This window comes from Littorina saxatilis, linkage group LG14 (assembly GCF_037325665.1).
Source record: "Littorina saxatilis isolate snail1 linkage group LG14, US_GU_Lsax_2.0, whole genome shotgun sequence".
Lineage (NCBI taxonomy): Eukaryota > Metazoa > Mollusca > Gastropoda > Littorinimorpha > Littorinidae > Littorina > Littorina saxatilis.
The window spans coordinates 35,365,127-35,391,904 of record NC_090258.1 but is presented as its reverse complement, the minus strand read 5'-3'; the positions used below and the strand labels follow the sequence as shown (position 1 = coordinate 35,391,904).

Here is a 26,778-nt window from a genome sequence, read left to right as displayed (position 1 = left end):
CAAAGAAATATTCATCATGTACCAAATTTAATGTAAGGGCATGGGCTGACTAGATAGATGGACACATGTACCCTGTTTTATCACAGCCGCCCTTACACACAAACAATGGCTGCCTTTCCAATTGTATATATGCACTATTGGAAATGGCAAAAGTATTTACAACAATGCAAAAACCATGTAAAAGATGTCTCGCTATGCAGCGGTTGGTTAATTGTCAAACTTTCTTACAATATATTTACACCAATGCAATCAATGCAATAACAGGTCAAATTGTGTTTTAACCCCAAGGGCGGTAAAAAGCCACCAACCAGCCCAGCTGGTACCGCCCCATAGCCTGACACGGACAGTCCAACAACTACAAACACCGCGCAAGCCACCAAATGTACCCTTGGCCGATGATTGCGGCATTGAACCGTCCGTTCCATTATAAAAACTGAAATTTGAGATATTATGCATTCTAATAAAGGAAGTAAATGCATTTGATGCCCATCGCCCCGCTAGTCGTATCTGTGCATCAGATGCCCCCTGTGATGCTAGGTGTGTAGCTGCGCCGATCCTAAAACTGTGTGTGTTGTATCTCCCCTCCGGGTAGCCACTAAACTGAAGCGCTGACTTGAGCTCTTTACAAAAACTAGAGCGCAAAACGGCTTCTCCAGTGTCCGACAGAAAAAGAGGACCTGTACTACCACCCGCTCATCTGCAAATACCGTTGTACTAAAGAAACTGCACAGATGCTGCCTTTCTAGCACGGTTTTACTGTATGTCTGACAACTGCCCCCATACTGTGTTTAACCTTGCGAAAAGTTATGGACATACCGTCTTCTTCCATAGAAATATCTTCTCGCTGCAAGTTGTTGTGAGATAATGTCATCTCACCCACCCGCAGAAGAGCATGGAAAGCTAGTGCACACATAGCCTGAAATCTCATACATACTGCCAATGACGATGTGACTGGGCTCTACCATCTTTTCTAGCACATAGTAAAAATGTCTTTTACTGCCAGCTGCCTACTTCTTTTGAAACCGAAACCAAGAGAAAATCGTCAAGCATGTGCACCAGGTTAATCCCTAACTTTGTTTTAGCAATCCACTCAACGGCTGTACTGAAGGACTCAAAGATCTGACATGAAGATGAGCCCCCATCTGTACCGCAAGATCAACATAGAAACAAGAAGGGCAAAGCCCATACGACTCACATGCTTGACCTTGACCTTTACATGACCTTGACCTTCAGCTAAACCTAGCAATGACATCATACACTAAGAACTGCTTTACACATTTTTCCTACCAAAATACATGTGACCTTGACCCAAGGTCAAGGTCATGCAACACAAAGCTGTTAATTCAAGACATAGGAAGTACAATGGTGCTTATTGGTCTTTCTACCATGAGATATGGTCACTTTCAGTGGTTCACTACCTTATTTTGGTCACATTTCATAAGGGTCAAAGTGACCTTGACCTTGATCATATGTGACCAAATGTGTCTCATGATGAAAGCATAACATGTGCCCCACATAATTGTAAGTTTGAAACAGTTATCTTCCATAGTTCAGGGTCAAGGTCACTTCAAAATATGTATACAATCCAACTTTGAAGAGCTCCTGTGACCTTGACCTTGAAGCAAGGTAAACCAAACTGGTATTAAAAGATGGGGCTTACTTTGCCCTATATATCATCTATAGGTGAGGTATTAAATCTCAAAAACTTCAGAGAAAATGGGAAAAATGTGAAAAATAGCTGTTTTTTAGACAACATTTATGGCCCCTGCGACCTTGACCTTGAAGCAAGGTCAAGATGCTATGTATGTTTTTTGGGGCCTTGTCATCATACACCATCTTGCCAAATTTGGTACTGATAGACTGAATAGTGTCCAAGAAATATCCAACGTTAAAGTTTTCCGGACGAACGGCCGGCCGGACGGACGGACGGGGGGGACGGACGGACGGACGACTCGGGTGAGTACATAGACTCACTTTTGCTTCGCATGTGAGTCAAAAACCATTCCATGTAAATACAAATAAAGGGTAATTGTCGGGATGAATTGGCATAATTCAAAATGCTTTCTTCACATCGGTCTTAGCCATGAAAGCACCCGAACACAGCCCCCTCACCAGTCTGATGGCATCTTCAATGGATGCATATTTTACACTTGATCTCTCGGGGTCAATTCTGTCGTTGATCGATTCCCTTAAGTCTTCTTTTCTACTAACCACCAATTGGGCGACCGCCTCACCTGTGATTGTATTGACCAGGTTGGCGACCGAGCCAGACGGGGTAGGATTGCTGGTACCGGTTGTCGTTGATCCGGATGTTGAGGCAATATGCCTCATGATCACCCGAAACAGCTTCTTGCAGACGCTGGTTGTCTTTCTGGAGCGAGACCATGGCCACTTGGCAGGCCTCTTACCGCTCCCCCAGCCTGCGTAGCTCAGCCAATACCGCGGCCAAGGCAGTGGCGCCTTCTTCCCCTCCTGTTGTGGCTGACTCAAACCCACCGGGTTGTCATAAGGTAATCAAAGCCACTGAAACGTCTCTCCAAATGTCGCGAACCATCCCTGGTCAGTCTCGCCTGTCACACAGTCAGATATATAACATCATAACATTGCCCTGGATGAGTAACCCAATTTAGTCGCAGGCGATGTTCCACGGCATAGAAGCGCTGTACAGGGCTTTGCTGAGGCCTTTTCGTTGTAATCTTAAAAAGTGTACACTGTACAGTTTTATAACGATGAGCGAGTCAACACGGCCACTGTCTTTGCTTGTTGCAGAGAAACTGAGCACAAGATGTAACCAGTTTCTCAACGACAATTTAACTGTACATTTTTGATTTGTTGATGATTCCATTATTCTTGTTATTTTACTTTGAGACGATGATAAACTTGACACACCGCCGAAGCTCATAATAAAAGATCATCACAAGACAAGCGACAGACGAGATGCACTGAGAACTTTTGTTTGTTTATATTTCTTTTAAACTTAGTAAGTGATCTCCAAATTATGCTTTCTCTGTAAGTTTAATTTTGTGGGAAGCATTCTCCATTTCTCGTGTTTTGAATTTGGCGCTGAGAGTTTGTTTACATCCGCTTGCGGCATTCAACTACCTTGACCTTCCCTTTGTAATTGGGACATTTCTAAAACTGAAATGTCACACACCAACCTAACAGGTAATCGACATACATGCAGTACCTCCACAGGAACCAATATTTCCTGATTCTCTGAAAGTGAAATGTCACACACCAACCTAACAGGTAATCGACATACAGTACCTCCACAGGAACCAATATTTCCTGATTCTCTGAAATGTCACACACCAACCTAACCGGTAATCGACATACAGTACCTCCGCAGGAACCAATATTTCCTGATTCTCTGAAATGTCACACACCAACCTAACAGGTAATCGACATACAGTACCTCCACAGGAACCAATATTTCCTGATTCACTGAAATGTCACACACCAACCTAACAGGTAATCGACATGCAGTACCTCCACAGGAACCAATATTTCCTGATTCTCTGAAATGTCACACACGTACCTACCTAACAGGTAATCGACATATACAGTACCTCCGCAGGAACCAATATTTCCTGATTCTCTGAAATGTCACACACCAACTTAACAGGTAATCGCCATGCAGTACATCCACAGGAACCAATATATCCTAATTCACAGAAATGACAACAAACACCCACCTAACAGGTAATCGATATACAGTACCTCCACAGGAACCAATATTCTGATTCTCTGATTTGACAAACGCCCACATGAAAAGGCATTGTAACACCAATGTTCATTAGAACCTCACCTGAAAATTATTTCCAAGTACTCAGGAAAACCACTGATCCATACTATCCACCAACACAGAAACATACTGTTGAAACATGTCACGATATCTTGATTTGACAGACCACTCAACAATCGTGTTGATCGAAGAACCATTCCACCTTGAACTGGTTTTTAGACAGGGGACATCATCCACAACAAGCCTGTCATAAACTGGAGTTACTTCCCATTTACCGATCCGGCTCAACCCCATTTAGAGCCTTCAATTTATAATGTCACCCACGCCCATCAAAACCAGTGCTCAAGAAAAAGTAAAAAATAACCGTGCTTTCTAAGCTGATCAGTCAAACGCACAATACAACCTGACCCGGCTACAAGTTACCACATTATTTAATCACACAAAAACCGACTGTGTGTGATCGCCTGACGAAGGGACTTGTACAACCTGGCCTGTCCTGACGTTGCTAGATGCACACCATCACCCAGGAAATGACGCTGCAAATTCAGGTAACGCAAACTGTTTTCCTGTGGAAAACATACAAAATCGTGGTCCCAAAATACCACTCTAGGGGAGTCCACAGTGCCCTGTCGAGGCAACGCATTGACTTCCATAGCTGCAGCGTTGTACGAGGGATCGAAACGATACCTGCGAGATTCAAAAAGGGGCATGAGTTGACAAAGTACAATGTTGGCGACCCCCACCCTGGCACCCTGTATCAACGATACACATGCCAGAATATGCGATCGATCACGGGCAACATCGTGGTCGCCGATCATCACAACCAGAAACTCCGGTGTCTCTACAGAAGCCAGCGTCTGACCTATATATTTTGCTAAATCTTTGACTTTCCACCCTCCCCTTCCAAACACATCAATCTCACAGGTCCCGAAACCCAAACTAGCCGACACCTGCGTGTCATTCTTGAGGAATCCCCCGAATCTGCGAGCAAACGAATGCCCCAGGGTCGCGAATTCAGACCAATTTTGTGTCTGTACATCGAGGCTGGGTGACACCATGACGTCACTCGTCAATCAGCGCGCTGGCTTCTAGCAGGAACCAAGGATAGATTCGCCAATTTAAAAACCCTATTGTATGAAAAATCGCATAAAGATTGTAATACTACAAAAACACACAATCCACAAACGCATAAATTATACTCAACAATGGAAACCCCGCGGCGTAGACGCAGAAAAACCCATTAATGTCAGAGCTGATTAAATTATAAAAGCGTTGTCTCTTGTTAATTGTAGCGGACGGAAGTGACTTTGCATTATGGGTATTCAATTTAGTTACGCATTTTTTCTTTGGATCGGTACGAAACAACTTTCTTAAGACGCAACCAAAAATGCCAAACCATTTCTCCACATAAATTTCTTTTTGACTCTCACTGTCCTGATGGATATGATAGGGGAACGCTTGGTTGTGTTTCATTACTGGCACAGTTCTTAACATCCACAACTTACCTCTGTTAACAATCCTTGTGAAAAGCTGTATACGTAAATATATATATATATAGGCAAATATTTAAAAACAATCTCCTCAAAAGTTTTTGTGATGAATATGGAGAAAAGAAGATCAACTGTATTCCAGTAATTTCCAAGTACTCAGATTTATTTTCTTCTAAATTTGTTTTGAATTTTAGGACCCTATTAAAGTTGTATGAATATTTCTACCAGAGGGTTCCAGGTGTGTTGATGTTAAATTGCATTATTATTTCAGTGGATTCCTCGGCCGGTGCCTGCGCTGTCCTTGAAATGATGAGCCCCTGTCTGACAGGGACCCAGTGCCAGCTGACAGACGGGAAGCCATCTTGCCAGTAAGATCTGGCAATATCGTTGCTGTTTACTTTCCAAAATAACTCCCAGAGTGCAGATATATTCTAAGATATGTCATGGTAGATAATAATACAAACATTCAGATTTCCCCTTTTGTGTTCCCTGATTATCTGAGGAATCTGCTTTGAGCACTGTGTATGTAAAGCATCTTTTACAAGGCAATACCTCTGGTCATTGCCGCTTTTCTTTTGGTAAGTACATTTAGCACAGGATCTTATGCATGCACAAGGGTGATAATGAGAAGCAGTGTTATGTCTGACCTGTCGCCATAGGTAGCTACCCAGAGAGTTAGAGCATCAGTTAAGACTTTGACATGTTTTTGTCATTGGATTTGAATCGCTAGACTGAAACAACAAATTTAAAACCACAGTGTTTCAAGGATATTTTTGTTTTTTGTTTTCAGAAAGATTCCTGAATGTGAGTAAACATCTCTCTCTCTCTCTCCCTCTCCTTCTCTCTCTCTCTCTCTCTCTCTCTCTGTCTCTCTCCCTCTCTCTCTGTCTCTGTCTCTCCCTCTCTCTCTCCAGTATTGGTCAGGTGCAGGTGCGTCCTCCCACCCTCCGTCCTACCCTACCAACACATACCCACCCCCTCCTGGTGATCACCCCCACTTCCCTCCCCTAGCCAGTAGGCATCCATCAACAGGCCCCAGCCCCCCACAGCTCATCCCACCAGCCTATCCCTCTTTCCCCCACCAAACACGAGGGTCTGGAGATGCTGACTGCCCTCAGGGGCCAGTTGATAACAGGACTGGTCAGGACTGTGTGTGTGTGTGTGTGTGTGTGTGTGCCTACGTGTGTGTGAGTTGTGGTTGTGCCTTCAGGCGGGCGGGCCGGCGTGTGTCTGCGCGTCTGTCCGTGTATGTGTGTGCGTGCGTGCATGAGTGTTTGTGTGTGCGTGTGTCTTTGTCTCTGTGTCCATTGTTTTAAATGTGAGAAATATAACATTGGAGAAATAGTGACAGACAAACTCCTGCACATCACGACTTTGTTCGTTTATCTGTCTGTTTGTTTATCTGTATGTATGGATGTGTGTGTCTGTGTGTTTGTATGAATATGCATGTGTGTATTTGTGTGCATGTGTGTGTAAATATGAGCTAAGGGAGGGGGGACGTATGCGTTTGGCTTCATAGTACTTTCATACGAATCACTATCGCTAATCGTTCGATGTTAATTTTTCTTTTGTTTAAAAACCCGCACTTTTTTGTTTCTAGTTATAGCCTGATCGCGTAGACCAGACACTTGGCCACAAATAGCACCTGTTTTTTCAAAGAAATCATCACGTCAATTCCGTGCAGATGAGCTTTTGCCAAACAACCCTTTTTAACACTGTCTAAGTGATCTTTGCTCATTTTTGTTAGTCTTAAACGCTTTGGTGAATAACACTAATTAAATGGTGTTGTTGAGAAATGAATTTCTTCCAAAAATGTCTTTTCCTTGTTAACAAATATGCATTTTTACGATTTTTGTAGCATGTTGAAGAGACACACGGACCCAGCAATCACGACTCGCTTGACCCCTACCCTGTATAACACAATTTATGTGAAATCAGTGGAGACAAGGCAGATAAGACACAGTTCACACAATTAACATACAAGCAAAAAACAACAGAATCAATGCATAGTGTTGCTGCAGTAGGCCACCGAAGTGACAATTATTTTTATTAAATTCTGTAATTATTTTACCTTACCTATGTTTTTCAAGAATAGATAGTTAATTGCCCAACCTGTTAATTAATTTAGTTTGGGATTCTCATGGAATCCAACAATTGAATTTCATTATAAAATCTAGAGAGTCCATAAAGCTTTTGGGGCTGTTCCGCCATAACGCTGACAATTGCCAGGCAATTGGCTGCGCAGCGCCAAAAGTAGGAATTAAGAGAAATAGTGGCCTATGCAACAACACTGATTAGGGGGAAATCCAACGGATGGAGACACAGACGTGTCATCATATATGAGTAGATTTGAGCAGTGTTCTGGTAGCGGCCCTCCTCCGTGTGGTAGGTAAAGACTATGTTGTTGTTGTGGATACCGAGCAGGAGAACATCCTGCACAAATTGAAACAGAGAGATTCCCGGCAGTAAAATGGACACATAAAATGTACGGAGTCATAATACTGTCTGCCTTTGCCAAGGAGCTGGAAAAAAAAAGACAAGAAATTATTGGAGGAGAGCTGAAAAAATCTCTGCAGGAGGTTAGTCCAAACAGACATGCATGACAGGGCAGTAACCATAATAACCTGGGACAGGTTACAGAGTACACTCTGCCCTTCCTAGCTGTTGCTCCACTGAGAGACACACCGAACAATGCAATTAACATAATAACACTAAGGGGTGGTTACAGAGTACACTCTGCCCTTCCTAGCATAACTGAACTCTGACAAGGCAGGGTTGGAACTAGAGTGCGGACGAATGCCATGAGGACCGTATGTACGTTTTGAAGGCATCCGATTTCCATCTTCCGAGCTGACGGATCTGGGCATCGGACAAGCCTCGCTCGGCTGCTGCAGTTGCTGCCCCTATACGAAAGCTATGACTATGGTAATGAGATGGGTCAACCTGACAAAAGACCAAAGCTCGTTTGAGCACTGTTTCGAATTCCTTACGTAGGACTGGTCTGCCAGAAGCGCATGCAAAAAGAGGGCTGTTACCTGGACTGCGCAACTGGAAGTAGGCTGAGAGAAGTGCAACTGGGCAATGACAAGCCGAAGAACCTGGTTGGATGGTGAGAGTAAATGCGCGACCACAAGAGTCATGCTTGAATGAAAGAAACTTTAACGTGATTTTACCATTGGAGAGGGCGACTTGTTGGGATGAGATGAGGTGAGGGCTGGGATCCTGGCGATTTCTGACTGTAATTTCACCCACTCGCAAAAAAGCATGGAAAGCTAAAGAGAACATGGCTGAATAAAGAGCTTTATCGAAGGGGGACACCACAATATGGGTAAGTGAATCCAACAGCTGAAGAAGGAGTTTTTTCGAAAGTGGCAACCGAGAATCGTGGGCTGGGGTGCGCTTATGCCCTGCCTGCAATAGTTTTTGAATCATGAAGGAGGACGTTGGATCAGGGACGGCATACATCTTATGTATGTATCCAAGGGCAGACACATATGAGGAGATTGTAGCTGGCTTGTACGACTTATTCGTGAGAAAGGAAATGAACAGTGCAATGGTGCCTACTGGAATGGGAGGTTCTTTTGCTAGGCAATGCTTGTCAGCAAACTCTACAAATAAGGTCCAGGCTCGACGGTATGACGTCTGAGTGGATGGGGCAAGTGACGATTTGAGGAGTAGGCTTAACGTGGAGGTTAGGGGTTCAAGCAGGGCAGCAGCGGTACCTGCACTGGGTTGGAGTCTGCCCAAGGAGCTAATCGCTTGAACTTGTCCACTTGCAGACGGGACAGCAGGTCTGCCAAGGTGTTGTCTTTGCCTGGAATGTGGACAGCCTGGAAGACAAGGTTTAGTTGCAAACATGTGAGCACAAGCCTCCGTAACAATGTCATGATAAGTCTATCCTTTGAGGTCTGTTTGTTGAGAATATCCACCAAGGCCAGATTATCTGTATAAAAAGACAAACATTTGTTAGCAAGGGACTCTCCCCACAGTTCCACTGCCAGCACGATGGGGTACAGCTCAAGCAGGGTGATTGACTGGGAGCGCCACAGGTCGTTCCATGTCCCAGAGAACCACTTTGAGCCAAAGACTGCTCCATAACCTAGTGAACCAGATGCATCTGTGAACAGGTTAAGTGAATCCGAGGTCAGGAATCTGTCAGGAAGGAAAAGAGATTTGCCATTGAAATCTTTGAGAAACAGTGTCCACATGAAGAGGTCAGCGCGTACTTCTTTCGTAATTCTGATAAAGTGATGGGGTTTGGACACACCCACAGTCAGCTCTATCAGGCGTCGGAGGAAGGGTTTTGAATGTCAATGTGGTAAATTCTGGCATTAGTAATCATTACGTGACTTGCTGCTCATGGAACTATATAATCCCAAAATGTCATAAAAAGGACACACAACCATCGAATATCGGAGCTTTAACAAATTTCACGAGTCTAAGTTTTTCATAGACTTATCGTCAGCTCCGTTCCGTGATGTGTTTAATTGTACTGGGGCTGAGGAGGCGCTTAATTGTTTCTCAAGTATACTCTACCCAATTATTGATAAGCATGCCCCTCTGAGGCAACACCGAGTAAAATCCCCTACATTACCACCATGGCTTACTCCTGAGATTGTAGAAGCTATGGCACTACGTGATTTTTTTTAAGGAAAATCAAAGGAAATCAGAATTTAAAGCACAACGCAATAGAGTTACCGAGTTAGTACGCCAGGCAAAAAATATAAATCATTTGATTGGTTGAAGACAAAAAGGATGTTGCCACGCTTTGGCAAGCCATAAACGAAGTGTTAGGTAAATCCAAGAGAAGAAATAGCAGATTAAATAGTGCCATTTTTCCTGACGAATTCAATGAGCGCTTTCTATGTTTGGCTGATCGATTGAAACAATTTAAAAATGTAAATGAAGAAGTCGAGGGTGGAGACTCCCTGTTGTTTAGATTAAAAGAATTTTGTATTTATAAATTGAAATCACAAGATTCATTCTCTATCCCAACTATTGCCGTACATGCATGAAGTTGGAAAATGTATAGAAAACTTTCAGAATAATAAATCCATGGGGCCTGACAAAATCTCCCCGTCGTTGCTTAAATTAGCCCTACCGTACATAGTGGAATCCCTAACGTATGTATAATCTTTGCATTGAACAAAATATTTGTCCTGATGCATTTAAAACTGCAAAGGTCGTTCCACTTCCTAAGAATAAAGATATGCATGTCTGACCCTAATAACTTCAGGCCAATTTCATTGCTTCCTATTTTATCAAAGCCTTTAGAGAAGCACATCCAGAAGCATCTTCTGAACTACATGGAAAGGTGCAAATTATTTCACAACTTTCAATCTGGGTTTCGTCCGAAACATTCCTGTAGTACAGCTCTTTCATCACTATGTGATAACTGGCTATCGGCAATTAATCGATCAGACATATATCAGGGGCTGTATTTCTTGATTTTAAGAAAGCTTTTGATCTTGTAGATCACACATTACTTTTACATGAACTCGCATTGTACATGAACAATCCCGCAACGTGTTCATTCTTTAAATCATAACTTGTCAACAGAACACAGTGTGTTTCTATAAACGGTAAAACCTCTCCCAAAGGATGTTTAAAGAGTGGAGTCCCCCAGGGGTCAGTTTTAGGGCCTCTTTTGTTTTGTGTAGTCATTAATGACATCCCCCTTCATATATCTACCAAAGTTAAAAACCGAATTTTTGGCAGATGATTCGACGCTTCACACAAGCTGTAGGACTGTTCAAGAAATTGAAGTTTCCATACAGTCTAGTTTGAATGAAGTTTGATGTAACCAAAATTCTATGATAGTGCGCCCAGGAAAGACAAAAAGCATGACTATTACAACAAGACAAAAACACCAGTCACGACCTCTTAACCTTCGGTCGTCGTGGGTCCGTGTGGACCCAGAAGGGTGCTTAATTGCAAATATCTCTTAAACCAGTTGGAATTTTTTGCTGAGCTTTTAAGAATGTCTCAGACACCTAAAAAGCTCTTATGTCCTAAAAGATCATTAAATTTCAGCAAGAAGTAATTAAAAAAACAAAGGTCAAATTTAGACTACACGCGGAAGACATCGTGGGGCCGTGCGGACCCTAATTTCAAACTGAAGGAACTTACATAAAAACTAGGGAGAGAAGTCACAAACCTTTAGGTATTGGCTCTAAACATCATTTTCTACGATCTGTTTAATTTTGGAGTTAATAAGCAAGTCGCGTGGAGCAAAATTAATACATAACAATGTGGGTCCACACGGCCCCACGACGTCTACAGAAGGGTATTCACGTTTTTCCTTTTTTGAGAAGCTTTAGCCCGCACGATAATAATTAAATTAATAATTTAATTTAATTACTTCTCGCGGAAATGTAACCACGGCGTCTACGGAACCCCTTCTTTTTGGGAAAGCATGGGTCTACGAAAGGGTATGCATATTTTTCCTTCTTTGAGAAGCATGGGTCCACACGGCCCCACGATGTCTTCCATGTGTAGTCGATAACCCGGTCGGGCGAAGGTTAAGTTCAATCTTTCTCTGGAATCACAACCTGTTCAGCAGGTAACGGAACGTATCGTGTTTTAGGTATGATAGTCAATCAAGAATTAAAATGGCAATCTCATGTACATTATATTTGTCAAAAAGTATCCAAGAATTTGTTTCTGCTATCTAAGTTAAAGCAACATGTCGATATTGCGACACTGAAACTGTTTTATGATGCTCACATCTTATCCCACATTAATTACGCATCAACTCTTTGGGATGGCGTCTCTGATATTCACATGAAAAAGTTAAACTCTCTACATCGTCGGGCAGCTAAACTCATGTTAAATGGTCCACAATTATCAGCTGATTTGAAGTTAAAGAATCTAAACTACCTGCCGCTAGTTAAACAGTTACAGTTTAATAAGACTGTAATGATGTATACAGTATATCATGGCGAAGTGCCCAACTATATTCAGGACATATTTCACAGAGTCACCGAAAGGTACGGGTCTATACATTTTCTACCACCAATACCCAGGATTGATTTGTTCAAAACTAGTCAAGCCTTCTCTGGCTCTATGGTGTGGAACTCCATTCCGTCTGTAATAAGATCATTAACCTCACTAAAGAGTTTTAAACAAGCTCTGCATAAATATTATATGTCTACATAGATGGCAATACTAGTCTTAACATGTGCAAGTAGCTGTCAACAATGGAAAAAGCTTTATGAATTACAAAAATATGTTGTGTATTACATGTATTATGTTGTAATTGATGTTGTGATTTATCATCATCATCGTCATCGTCATCATCATCATCATCATTTACACCAGGGGTGGATCAGTTCAATTTATGGGGGGTTTTCCAAAAGTATATTGTGAAGATATGGGTGTGAAGGCGCAAAGCGCCGAGCCGACGGCGCAAAGCGCCTAGCTTGCTAGGGGGGTCCGGGGGCATGCACCCCCGGAAAATTTTGAAAAAAAGGATGCAAAATGGTGCAATCTGGTGCATTCTGAGGATGATCATTACCAGTTTCAGGCAGCAGATTTTGTCACTGATTAATACCCCCAAAATTGAAACTCAACCCAAAAAAACACACAAAAATATTTTTATTTTTTGGCTGGGGGGGGGGGGTTTCGGGAAACCCCCCCCCCCCCCCCCCCCCTCGTCCGCCCCTGTACACCATATAATCATTATAGGCATTAGAGTCAACGTTGGTATCGTGTGAATTTTACCGTCGATCACTTTACATGTGTAACCTCATTTAACATGTTGCATGTTTCGCTTGTTTGATTTGTATGTTGTTGTGTGTTTTTGTGTGTGTATGTATGCTTACTTTGTCATTGTGTTGTTTGTGTTTATAATTGCTTGTTTGCTTATTTGTTCGATTGTTTGTTTGCTGGTTTGTTCGTTTAATTTGTTTATTTGTCAGGTTGTTTTACTTGTTTATCATTTATTAGACATTTGTATTAGAAGTAAGGATCGGTTGTAAGAAAAGGTGTAGCCTTAAACCTCTATCCTTGAAAAATAAAGTTCCATCATCATCATCATCCGATCTCCTTCTCCCTCTGTCTCTCTCTCTCCCTCTGTCTCTCTCTCTCTCTCTCTCTCTCCCTCCCTCCCCCCCTCTCTCTCTCCATCACTCTCTCTCTCTCTCTCCCTCTCTCTCTCCCTCTCTCTCTCTCTCTTTCTCTCTTTCTCTTTCCCTCTCTCTCTTTCCCTCTCTTTCTCTCTCTCTCTCTCTCTCTCTCTCTCTCTCTCTCTCTCTCTCTCTCTCTCTCTCTCTCTCAGCTGCTGTGACCCCAACGTTGTCTGTGGCTGTGGTCTTTCTCTCTCTCTCAGGCTTAAGGATTTAAGCCTGATATTAATTGGGCCAAGTCCACCTCGACGTCACGAAGCTCACTAAAGTTTCTTCGCAAAGTCAACTTTGGGCTCAATTAGGCAAAGTTTTTACTCGAAGTTAATGTCTCGGTGATAAAAACTCTAGCGCATACTTGATTTTCACTTGCACATGTGATTCGTATGTACACGTGTCTGCACTGCACACATACATGTAAACGCACCCCCTGTTGACATGTTCACACAATGTTTAAGATTGTCATTACAAACAAAATGCAAGAAAATCAGTGCAAATATTGTAAGATTCTCCATAGCAGATGATTGAACATTGGATTCCCCAATTGTGTTCCAATATTCCCTGAGGTATGTGTCAAAACTTTCTTGTATTTTTACATTTAGTCAAGTTTTTTTCTTTTGTTTATTTTTCTGTAAGCAGTCCCGCCTTCTCATTTTATCTGAATACAACATCAAATGAAGAATACTACCGTACTTTCGGGACTGTAAGGCGCAACTTTTTTCCTCAACTTTGACCCCTGCGCCCTATTGACCTGTATCACCTTGTGTATGGCTAAAGAAGAGTGCACATGTACCCACATCGCTAAACAAAGAAACATAACACTGAGACCCTCTCTTGTGATATGCATGTTTCTGTTACTCTCAGACATCAAAGGAGTTGGTCTCATAGTTAAAACTCGGTCATTGACCCAGAGTAAGAAGGTCAGTGTCTGTAAACTAGGGCAGGCATCTAGCTGGTCTCGGCTGAAAAGTAAAAATTGCCAGGGCAATTGACCCGAAGTCACAAGGCCAACCAGCTATTACAATGCACCTGCCTTTGATATCATCGCACATGGGGAGCAAAAATATTACCACTCTGTATTCTTCCTTTGATGTGCGGCCAATACACTGGAAGCGCCTATTGTGTGATTTTTCTCATTTTTATCTTAAAAGTGGGGGTTGCCCCCTTTAAAACGGAGTGCCTTATAGTCCTGAAAATATGGTAGTTCCAGTATTATCTGAATGTGTTTTCAATGTTTTGTGAATGAGTACAACACTTGTTACAGCTGACAATGACAACCTTGCATTAATATTGGGCGTAACGCTGTCTGTGGCTGTGGTCCTGATCGCTGTTGTTGTTGCTGTTGCTGTCTACGTCTACAAAAAACCTGCAAGCAGAACCAGTAAGTGCTCTGTGCAATTGGGGGAATATTCAGCTTAGGGATGGAGAAATGGGAAACCAGAACAGAATTTGAATGATTTTAAGTGGTCTTTGACTCACCTGAGCAATCAGGAGAGTCTTAGGAATGAGCAGTGTCTGACAAAAAACTCCGCGTCTTTGTTTACATCCAAAGTTGTTGAGACTCTAAAACAAGCTGTAATGCATGTATATGGTCCGCGCATGGCGACATATCGTCATTACATGGTCTTATGGTGCGTTTGACATCGATTATGGGCAAACTACACTTTGTAAACACGGGAGCGCGTACATATGCCTTTAACATTGAGGTTATCTCGGATGTTTTTGAAGCTACTAGCTTTGAAACTTTGCACAGAATGATCCCAGTTTGGTTGATGCTTCTCAAATTTTTGGGGTCACAGCAGGGTCACGATCATAGAACCTTTAGTTGAGGTTTTCTCAAATGTTTTTAAGGAAGATACTCCAACTGAATTTCACACACTTATGGATGTTAGTTAATGATTAGCAGACAGAACCAACATTTGGCTTGTTTTTTTGGTCAAATTTCAAGGTCTCAGCATGAAAATGTCTACGTCCCCCACTGAAAATATCCACTGAGCTACCAAGAAAATAAGTCTTAACCTCATTGAATGATTGATCTATTATGTAATGGAAGGGCGCTGGTTCTGTACGATGCTTAGTTCTCAAAATAGGCGTGACCACATGATGTCATTTATACTTTCGTAATCGAAGATCTTTCCTATTCTAATCAGTGTCATTTCCCAGTTCTGTGTTCTGCGGTCGTTTTGACTGACTTGACAACTTGAGAAAAAGAATGACATTTTATTTTTGCGAAGCAACTGATTATGAAAAGAAAAGAAAGTGTGGAGAAGTATGTTTTGGTCCTGCAAGACTTTGTGACCAACAATTTCTCCCTTGGAAAAAAATGAAGATGTCTGCCTTTCGTCTGCTTTGAAGGTAGTGAGATTCTACAGCGCACACGGCAAAATGCAAGTCGTATTGGACAAAAATGTTGTTATTCTTCTTTCTTCGAAGTTCCGTAGATTTGTTCTTGGCCATATTTTCGAGCTGTGCATTGTTATATTATGGGAAAAACCCATTTAAACGCAAATTTAAAAGAAATGTTGATCGTTTGCTCCGGAACTGCAACGTCGATTTGTCAAAACAACAAATTCTGGCTCAATATGCCTGCTAGTGTCATATATTTTTTTATGGGTTTGGAAGAACTGCTCATAATTTTCATAGTACTCCGGCCCTGTTCTTTTTTTTGTCACGCCCAAAACCGTTATTTGTTTTGGGCGACGCAGCATTAATGTTTTTGTTTTATTAAATGAAGTCACAGCTTTGTGTCTGGGGTAGTTAATAGTCTTGGTTAGACTATTAGTGATGACATTATGTGTTATAATGGAAAGGCGCTGACCTGTGCGAGGCTTATTTCTCGAGATATGTGTGACCACATGACGTCATTTCAGCTTTCGTCATCCCAGATCTTTTGGTATTTCAATCAGTGTCATTTCCCAGTTCTGTCTTCTGCGGTCGTTTTGACTGACCTGACATGTTGAGAAAAGCAGCGACATTTTATTTCTACGAAGCGGCTGAATTTGAATGATTTTAAGTGGCCGACCAAGGGGAGCGCCTTATCTCAAGAAGTGGCCCTCCTTTGGCAACTCAAGGGGTGCAAGCCCCACCCCCAGTGATGCACCCACTATCCTCGCACCCCCACACCCCCCACCCCCTCGGTGGCGGGTGGCCTCTCCAGGTCCCTTCCATACTGGATGTCCCGAGTAGACAACCAATGGAGATTGGGGGTGGTGCGATCGGGGTTCCGGCTGCTTCGGCAGGATGCAAAAGCTCCCCTCGTCAGGCAGCCACCGCATTTCCGGTTTCCGGCCAAACCAGAAGCCCAGTCCGTCCTCCAGGCGAAAATTCTTTCTCGTCTCGAGAAGAGGGCAGTGGAGGAGGTGCTGGACCACTCCTCACCAGGTTTCTATGGAAGGCTGTTCGTAGTCCCGAAAGCCTCCGGAGGATGGCGTCCAGTCCTAGACTTGTCCCCTGTCAACAAATTGTTGAGGACTGTCAGGTTCCGGATGAAGACCCCAGTGTTGGTCAGAGACGCCCTCCGCCCAGGAGAAAGGGTCCACAAGCGACCCTTCCAAGTGGCTGTCAAATCCCTCTGCGACCCCGCCTCTCAGGGTTGGCACGTTTCCGTTCCCCTCCACAGCTGGTTTCATCTCACCAGCTCACAGGCCCACTTTCACATCAATCTCCTGATCTTCTGGAACTCGAGGCTGTTGTCCACGGCCCCAGAGCTTCTTCTCTCCCCCCCCCCCCTCCCCCCCCCCCCCCCCACACATTGTTGGCAAGCATGTCTGTCTCAATACGGACAACATTACTGTTGCTGCCTACCTGAACAAGCAGGGAGGATCTCGCTCTCCCTCCTTGTGCCTACCAGCATCAGGTCATCCTATCGGCCAGGCAAACGGAACGTTCTGGCAGATGCCCTCAGCAGGTCCTCTCATGTTCTCCACACGGAATGGACCATCACTCACCAAGCTCTATATCGCCTCTGGGCCCTGGTGGACAAACCACAGGTAGACCTGTTTGCCACCAGATTCTCCCGAAGACTGCCTATCTTTGTATCCCCCTTTCCGGACCCAGAAACGTGGCAGGCGAACGCCCTCGAGGTCTCCTGGTCGGGTCTCATTGCATATGCGTTTCCTCCCTTCCCTCTTCTCAGTCGGATCCTGCAAAAGGCAGAGCTGGAAAGGCCCTCTCGGCTCCTGATCGCTCCCCTCCTGCGCCTCGCCCACGGCCCTCCAATCCCCCTTAACCTCATGCGAGGAGACCTGCTCAAGCCCCGGACAGGCATCAAGCACAAAGACCTGCAGTCCCTCCGCCTTCATGGCTGGAGGTTCGGAGATCCCTGCGCCGTTCCGGGGCATCGGACCTGACCCTCGATCTCGTCCAAAGGGCTCACAGAGCCTCCACTAGCTCCGTTTATTCGTCCCATTGGTCGGCCTGGTTTAGAGTCCAGGGGTGCACAGAGAACGGGGTCGACCCAGTTCCATTCAGGTAGCCAACCACCTCTCCTTTTTGGCATCACAAGGCCGCTCTCCGCCGTCACACGCGGTCCGATGCTCAGCCATCTCAGGAACGCTCAGACAGATCGAATGCTCCATCAGTGTCAGCGGTGTCATTTCAGGCGTCATCAAAGGCGCGTCCACCGGAGCCTCCAGATCTTGAGTCCCGGTTCCCGCGTGGGACTTGTTCCTCATTTTAGAATTTTGCGCTCATCAGATTTCGAACCGCTGCACTCATCCAGCTTACTCAATCTAACGCGTAAGTCTTTGCTTCTCCTGCTGCTGGCCACGGCCCGGCGAGGCAGCGAGATTCACGCCCTCTCCGGTCATCCAGGCAACATCGCCTTCGAAGCCGAAGGTTTGGTCTCTTTACGTTTCAGACTGGAATTCTTGGCTAAGAACCAGCAACCGGGTCAACCCTCCCCCGTGGTGCTAGTTCAGCCCCTCAGCCGAATTCTAAGGTTATTCTTACGAGGTGGATCTCCACACTCATCAGACAGGCATACGAGTGGTGGCAGAAACAGGGTGAGGGGGGGGGAGGCAGTCAGTCCTCCCCCTGACCTCGGCCAGAATGCACGAATCCGGAGCATGGTACTCTTTCTTGGCCGTCCTCAAATCTGGACGTCTTGCCGACATACTCAGCACCGCTAACTGGAGGTCTGAAGATGTCTTCATTTAACTTCTACCTACGTGACTTGGCTAGCAATAAAAGTAGCATGCGTCAAGATGGTTAGTATACAGGTCTCTCCCCGCAATAGTGGCCAACAGGACAGATCTTGCCTAGAACATAAACAGTGAGTAGCCCACAACCTTAATTAGCAATCTGCTTATATGTGAGTTGGAGTAAGAATGTAATTTAATTGAACATTTTAGTAATAAAATTTCATTTGATTAATATACTTACCCAACTCACTGTGAAGTTGGATTAGTGTTTTACTGTGTTGTGTTGTTTGCAGGCCCAATGAAGGTTCACGAGGTCGATGACACTGGGTCTGCCACTTCTTTGTTCGGTCAAAACCAGGGAAGGGTAAGCTTCTGTCTTTTTATTTCAGTTGACAGCCTTGCAATTAGACTATCTCTGATTCAGTGTAAATTAAGGATTCAAATGCGTAATTCCTCATGTAGCTCATCGAGCTAAAATCGTTCTATAAAAAATATTGTGAGTAACAAGGAGGTTTATGGAAAATCAGTTCTCCCCGCTTCACTTCCTCATGCATATTAATGAGAAGCAAGTTGACTGGACCAATGACCGTGAGGCAACGGAGGGCGGGCAATTACTCATACTCACGCTATTCTCTTTGTACAGCTCCGGACAACATCAACTTTGCTCTCGTCTCTAGTTCTATTCATATCCTTAGTCTTTACCCTCCCACCCACCCCTATGCTTCCATGTACATCTGCACCTCCTGCCCCTAGCTCGCCATTCGGTTATTTTATGTTACATGGCCATTTTTGCTTCTAGTCACTTTGCTGATGTATATTTATTTCAAAGTCATTATTTTGCTTCTAGTCAACTCTATAGTCACATGCTGAGGTAATTTGTTGATGCATTATGTACAACATGTTCATTTTTGTCCTACTTTTGGCGCTGCGCAGCCAATTGCCTGGCAATTGTTAGCGTTATGGCGGAACAGCCCCAAAAGCCTTATGTACTGTCTGGATTTTATAATGAAATTTAATTTGTTGGATTCCATGAGAATCCCCATGAGCAATTTTGTGGTATTAAACCAGGGTCAGCCTGGTGTTTCGGAAAATAATTGACAGGTTTGGCAATTAAAGCTTTCAATCTTAAAACCATAGGTAAGGTATATTAATTAGAGTTTTTAATCAAATGTTGTCACTTCGGTGGCCTGCTGCAGCAACACTACACATTGACTCTGTTGTTCTTGGTTAGTGTGTTAATTGTGTGGTTGTGTTTCCTCTGCCTCGTCTCTACTGATTTCACATTTTAGGCCACTTTGATTGAATTTTGTCCTTAATTATACCATTTCCAGTGGATGTGTTTAAACTCAATGATTTTTGTTCACGATGTTGCAGGGATCTTCTGGCACATCATCCCCACCTAACAATCGACCCAAAAGTCAAAGCAACAGGTTAGATGCATGTTGTTCCTTCTTTTTTATTACATTTAGTCAAGTTTTGACTGGATGTTTTAACATAGAGAGGGAATCGAGATGAGGTTCATGGTGTATGTGTGTCTGTCTGTCTGTCTGTGTCAGGTGTGTGTGCATGTGTAGAGCGATTTATAGAAAACTACTCAACCGATCTTCATGAAACTTCATATGAGAGTTCCTGAGTATGATATCCCCAGACATTTTTGAATTTTTGGGGGATAAATGTCTTTGATGATGTCATATCCGGCTTTTTGTGAAAGTTGAAGCGGCACTGTCACGCTCTCATTTTTCAACCAAATTGGTTGAAATTTTGGTCAAGTAATCTTTGACGAAGCCCGGACTTTGGTATTGTATTTCAGCTTGGAGGCTTAAAAATTAATTAATAAGTTTGCTAATTAAAGTTGTCATTAAAATCGAATTTTCGCAAACAGATTTAAAATTGATTGCATCGTATTTTTCATCAAATTCTGAATCTAAAAATGTATACATATGTCATATTGACTCTTAAAATGTGATCACAATTAACAAAATAGATTAATTAGTACTACGATTAAAATTTAAGAAATCAATCCAAAAATGATTTCATCTTGTTCTTTATCATTTCCTGATTTAAAAAACATATAAATAGATATGATATGTTGTATTCAAAACAAGCTCAGAAAGTTAACAAGAATACAGAAAAGCGCGCTTTTCTGCTTAGTGCAATACGTTACCGCGCTATTCTGGCTTGTCAATTTCACTGCGATTTGCACGTGGAAAGTGAGTGATTTCCTTCTCGCGGGGATTGACGAAGCTGTATTGTCTTGGTGAAAAAATGCAGTGTGTTCAGTTTCATTTGTGAGTTCGACAGCTTGAGTAAATGTAGTAATTTTGCCTTACGCGACTTGTTTCTTGATCCTTTCACTTTCGCTGACTGGATTAATGAGTGAGTTTTCTGATGCTGTCATTGTGTGTGTGTGTGTGTTTGGTGTCTTGTTAGATTTGTTATTGCTTTCTTGAATGTCCCCAATCTCCTGGGGTTGGATAATGTAGACAGAATGTGATGTGTGAGTATTTTGTGATTTTTGACTCACCTGAGTAATTGGTGAGTATTAAGATTCATATGTGTCCGTCTGTATGGACGGCCGGCCAGGTCTGTCCAGCCGTGGACAAAAAACTTAACGTTGAGGTTATCTCGGATGTTTTTCAAGCTACACCTCTGAAACTTTGCACACTTTTAGGGTTTGATGATCTCACGAAGTGACCCCAGTTGGGTTGACCCTCATATCAAGTTTTGGGGTCACAGCGGGGTCATGTTAGTTTCATTAAAACTTAACGTTGAGGTTATCTCGGATGTTTTCGAAGCTAGAGCTTTGAAACCTTGCACACTTCTAGGGTTTGATAATCTCCCGACGTGACTTAAGTTTGATTGACCCTCATCAAGTTTTGGGGTCACAGGGGGTCATGTTCAATTGATAATAACTTAACATTGACGTTATTTCAGGCGTTTTTGAAGCTAGAGCTTTGAAACTTTGGTCATAGGTAGTGGAATCCTCCTTTTAAGACCTTCAAAACCCAAAGAAAATCAGGTCTTAAAATGGGGTAAACTTACAGAGCTTATGAACAGAATATCTTAATTCTTATAAAACAGGGTCTTGAAAATGTCTTGTCGGCAGTCTTAAAAGGGAGGGAGTCTTCTATGGGTTAAGGTGGTTCAGGGAGGGGCGGGGGTTATGCAGGCGAGTCGTGTGTAAGCATGCAATTGCTTTTCTTGTTATCTGGGGGAGGGGATTGCACCACTTTTGTTTATATTGGATTTGCGGTTACCCTCCCCCAATGCCTTATTTCTTTAAAGATAATGAGCTTCTGTTTATGGCTGATTATGAACTAACACACTTTCAATCAGAAATGTGCAAACATTAGACCCTAAATTAATGCTCTGTTAAATAAGTTATGTATTTTCTTGCAGCTGGACTTTGGACTTCTGAGCACACCACCCAATGTTCAAAATGCAGTTGCCATGTCGTTTCTCAGTGCTGATATTCTCCCAGTGAGAATACTTGAGAATTCTTCATCCAAAGCATACCATATGATGTTAATGTGATAACTGTCTGTGATAGGCTCAAAGCAAGCGATCCATTTGATGTGTATATAGACATAGAAAATGCCAATGATGCGAGCTATAGCTAGAGTCTTTGGCATGAACTCTTGGTCAATTGTTGTTGTTGTTGTTTTATTGTTTAAGAAACCTGCAGTTCTTTTTCTTGTTTCCTAGATATAACAATTCTTTTAAGTGTGTAAAAATGTGCCTGTGTTTTGAGATATTTACTTGATAGAAATAAAATTGGAAAACATTTATCACATATTTAACAGATCAAATAATGTATTTGTGTCCACACCTGCAACATAGGAATGTAATAGCTCCCTGCATAAGAAAATAACATAAAGTAACTAACAGCAAGCACTTTGATAGCAGTTCTTAAATGTGTTGTTATTTCTTCTTCATGGAGGAGGCACAGTTCGTGGTTGAAAACGACGTTAAACACCAAATACAGAAAGAAAGAAAGAGGCACAGTGATTTTGTCTTGCTGGTTGCCTTTCCATATTCTTACATGGTCATCCAAAAACCAGGGAACGCGCTCAGCAGAATAGCTGTGCACTTCCTTAGCTTCAGCGCCGTAAAGGTTTCTGTTTACTGTGATAACAATAAAAATACTTTTAAAACAGATTTTAAAGGTAAATAACTTGTCAACAATTTTGAGCACAGTGCTGAAGACTGGATTCTTTTCATTGTGATTTTGTTTTCCTTCAAGTCAAAGTCAAATACAGTATGAGTCTTGTCCCAAAACAAGCATGTGCAAGTTGTAGGAGGAGTGCGGATATCCTAATTTCTTTAAGTAGCAGGAGCAAGGATCCTTATTTTCACCTTGTCAATCTTGGAATCCACTTAACCTGGATTTGATGTGTGATACTGTATGTTTACATAGGGTATGTCATGCATCCATTCAGTTGACTCAATACAAGTGTAACTTTCAGATTAACCTTTACTCATCTCTTCATGGCAAGTGCTGTATGAAGATGGCGTCCAGTTGCAAATGGTTTTTAAAATCATGTGATCTAGCTAGTCACATGATCAACTTTTGCCATAGCAATAATGTGCCTATGTTCTATTCCAAAGTACAATAGCAACTCACTAAAGTGGCTGGAGAGCTAGTGAAAACAGCTCTTGAGAGCTATAATGAAGAGAAATAATTTGTTTAATCCAAAATCATCTGTACATGTACCGTACTTTCCGGGTTACAAGGCGCTACAGCGCATAAGGCGCACCCCCCTCTTTTTAAAAAAAATTGTATTCCAGTCACCCATTGGGCGCACCAAAATTAAAAAAGTATACCGGTAACAAACGTCGAAGAATGAAAATAAGTCGCACATCAAAGGAAGAATACAGAGTGGAAATATGTGTGCTCTGTGTGTGCCGCGAGATCAAAGGCAGGTCCATTGTGATAGCTGGGTTGCCTTGTTTAGACACTGACCTTCTTCCCAGGGGTCAATGACCCAGTTTTTGCTATGAGAGGTGGTTCCCCTGTCATAGATCTGAGAGAGGAAACACTTCCTGCACCGGGGTCAGTGACCGAGTTTAACCTATGGGGCGGTCTCTTTGATGTCTTGAGAGGAAATTTGGCCAGGGTAGTACCTAGTAGCTGAAACATGCATTATCACAAGTTGTTTGACTGGTACTCAGGCGGTCTCTTTGATTTTTTTCGTATTTCATACACGGATTAAGCGCTTCGTTATACAAGACGCAGGGGTCAAACTCGAGGGAAAAAGTCGCGCCTTATGACCCGGAAAGTACGGTATCTGTTCTTGTACAAATTAAGAGCTATATGCTCAAAGAATATTGTTTAAATCAGTTTAATTCGGCGTTTAATCCTTTCTGGCTATTCATAAGTGAACTTATAAGTTAAGAAGGATCACTGTATTAGGCATACATTATATTAGTCATTTTAGTGGTTTATGTTTGCTGTGGTTTCTGTCTTATTTAGGTTCAATTGCTGTGCTCATAACCTCATACACATGTACTTCTACTGACTTCTCTATTAAAAGTATGGAAATGAAACATGCAGGTTTTATTTAAGTTGCCAGTACCAGTAACAGAATGCTTTTAAAAAGTTGTATTGCAAATGCAAATCAAACGTGTCTTGTCAACTATAGTACACAACACTTTTACTTTTATTTTTACATTAATTCCTTTCAAAACTACCTATTTTTTATTGAAACACACAGGATCTTAGCAGAGCATAGGTCAAAGAGTTCTGTTTATAAATCAGAGGAAATCTTTGAAATGTGATCAGAAGATTGAATAAATGGGCAATTTTTATTATCAAAGTAAAGATGGGTTCTTTCTTCATATAAATACCAAAAAAACTGCACTTGCTCATTTGAAGGACAATTGTGACTTCATGTACAATTATTCAAACAATAGAAAGATAATATGCATGTTCCACTAAGGGTTGTAGGTAAATAATGCACCAGTGCTCGAAAACCTTTTGTTTTCAATTTCTTATTTTACTTTGTTTGGCTGGCTTATTAGACTTTTCGACTAGATGTTGTAATTTTTTTCTCACGTAATTGTTCAACAGTTACTTTCTATGTCATTGTAACCATGTCTCATGTTTCCTTTACCTTCAACAAAGGTCTAATTAAACTTGGTAGTATTTTATAATAAAAAAATGTACATCTATGTATATATTTATTAAATAAAATGGGATGCAAACAAGCAGTTTTTCAAACAAAAACATGCTCACACACACACACTCTCTCTCTCTGTCTCTCTCTGTGTCTCTCTCTCTCTCTCTCTCTCTCTCTCTCTCTCTCTCTTTCCCTCTCTCTCTCTCTTTACCGCCCTGATATATGGCCCTTCGTGGTCGGCTGGGCGTTAAGCAAACAAACAAACTCTCTCTCTCTCTCTCTCTCTCTCTCTCTCTCTCTCTCTCTCTCTCTCTCTCTCTCTCTCTCGAGTAATTATTCCCTACCTTGTTAAACTTTTTAATGCAATTTTCAACAAGGGAGTCTTCCCGGAAGAGTGGACTAAGTCAGTCATAATACCTTTATACAAAAAAGGCGACCCAAACAATCCTGACAACTACAGAGGAATATCTTTACTGAGTACATCAAGCAAAGTGTTCACATCGGTTTTAAATGCTAGACTGACTGAATGGGCAGAAACCAATAGCGTTATCACTGACGCACAAGCCGGGTTTCGGCAAGGCCGCTATTCGACCATCGACCACATATTTACACTGCATGGAATGATAGAAAAACAATTTTCTCGCAGCGCTAAATTGTATGTTGCTTTTGTAGATTTTTACAAAGCTTTTGACACAGTCAACCATACAATGCTTTGGACAGTACTCTCAAAGACAGGAGTTCAAGGTAAAATGCTTAACATGCTTCAGAGTATGTATGCTAGCATCAAGGCATGTGTGCGATGCATCAGTAGTGGAGACATTTCAGACAACTTCAGCAGCCTCCAGGGCTTAAAACAGGGTTGTATTTGCAGTCCAATTTTATTCACGTACTTTATAAACGAGTTAGCTAATGATGTCATGACTAAAAGAAATCATGGTATTCAGCTTCTGCCAAACCAGATCGAGATCTTCTTAATGCTGTTCGCGGATGACTTGGCGTTGTTGTCCTCCACAGTATGCAGACTACAGAACCAGTTAAACCTTCTCTTCGAGTCCTCTCAAAGACTAGGACTAAAAGTTAACACTGAAAAGACCAAGGTGGTAGTTTTTCGCAAAGGTGGCCACCTGTCAGCAAGGGAAAAATGGACTTTGGGAAATGAGAAAGTGGAGGTTGTTGGAAAAGTACCTAGCTGGGACTAAACTTTTCAACAATGCTAAGTTATAATATTGTGTACTAAGGACTTCGTATCCAGGGCGAAGATAGGCACTATTGAAATTCTCAAGGCCCTTAATTAAAACCAATGGGTGTCATTCGTGCGCTGTATTCTTTAAGTTGTTCGATAATCAGATCGTTCCATCATTATTGTATGCAGCAGATATGGGGCCACCAGAACAATAAACAGATTGAGAAAGTTCACCTCTTTGCCTGTAAGTTGTTTATAAACGTACCCCCGTCGACCCCCAACGATACGATATACGGCGAGCTAGGAAGATATCCACTTTACGTTGATGCTGCTGCAAAATGTGTGCAATACTGGTTTCGGCTGTTAAAACAACTATGCTCTCGACTCTCAAAGATGGCTTACCTGTCTCTTTTGAACAATCACGACAGAGGTCAAACAAACTGGGTCACACATGTCAAAGACCTTTTGTGCAAGTCTGGAAATGGTTTCGTTTGGTTGGGTGGCAGATGAAAAGTTGTTTCTGGGAGACCTGAAGGAGACGATGAAGGCACCAGTTTTCACAGGAATGGTTTACACGTCTGTCAGAAAGTACACGCCTTGAATTTTACTACAGTTTCAAAAGATGTATTGGGCACGAAGAATACCTGGACATGACTGGATGATTCATGTGAGCCTTTATAAAGTTGCTTTGTCCAGATTTAGACTGGGGGTCTCCCCATTCAATGCCCATCGACATCGTTACTCTCACTCTGACACCAGTCGTGACTGTCCTTTCTGCCCGGATACTGCTGAAGACGAAAGCCATGTTGTTTTTTATTGCCCCACTTACGATGGCATCAGGCAGAGATATATTGGCAGAATACAGTATTTTTCAGACGAAGACTGTTTACGATATTTGCTCACTTTGTGGAGGATCAGCTTGTATCCTTTGCAAAGTACCTGTTCTTGGCCTCACGAATGCGACAAAAAAGACTTGC

At 42.5% G+C, this 26,778-nt stretch overlaps 2 protein-coding genes across 2 annotated transcripts in view; one reads left to right on the top strand and one right to left on the bottom strand.

Moving 5' to 3' along the window:
- The window catches only part of LOC138947652 (uncharacterized), a 185,347-nt gene extending 160,641 nt beyond the window's left edge, over positions 1-24,706 (top strand). The window contains exons 41-46 of the mRNA XM_070319175.1: positions 5,507-5,603; positions 6,026-6,039; positions 14,623-14,739; positions 18,793-18,863; positions 19,874-19,929; positions 21,899-24,706. Coding sequence (XP_070175276.1) covers positions 5,507-5,603; positions 6,026-6,039; positions 14,623-14,739; positions 18,793-18,863; positions 19,874-19,929; positions 21,899-21,917 — 374 coding nt within the window. The 3' untranslated portion in view covers positions 21,918-24,706. The remainder of the gene's footprint in view (positions 1-5,506; positions 5,604-6,025; positions 6,040-14,622; positions 14,740-18,792; positions 18,864-19,873; positions 19,930-21,898) is intronic.
- On the bottom strand, positions 7,141-9,528 carry LOC138946769 (uncharacterized). The gene has a single exon (XM_070318172.1). The coding sequence runs from the start codon at positions 9,091-9,093 to the stop codon at positions 8,017-8,019; it is 1,077 nt and encodes a 358-aa protein (XP_070174273.1). The 5' UTR covers positions 9,094-9,528; the 3' UTR covers positions 7,141-8,016.
- Positions 24,707-26,778: the final 2,072 nt, after the last annotated feature.

What these genes read in the sequence shown, in the direction of transcription:
- LOC138946769 (XM_070318172.1), bottom strand. Translation starts at nt 9,093, where the DNA reads ATGTTTGCAACTAAACCTTGTCTTCCAGGCTGTCCACATTCCAGGCAA.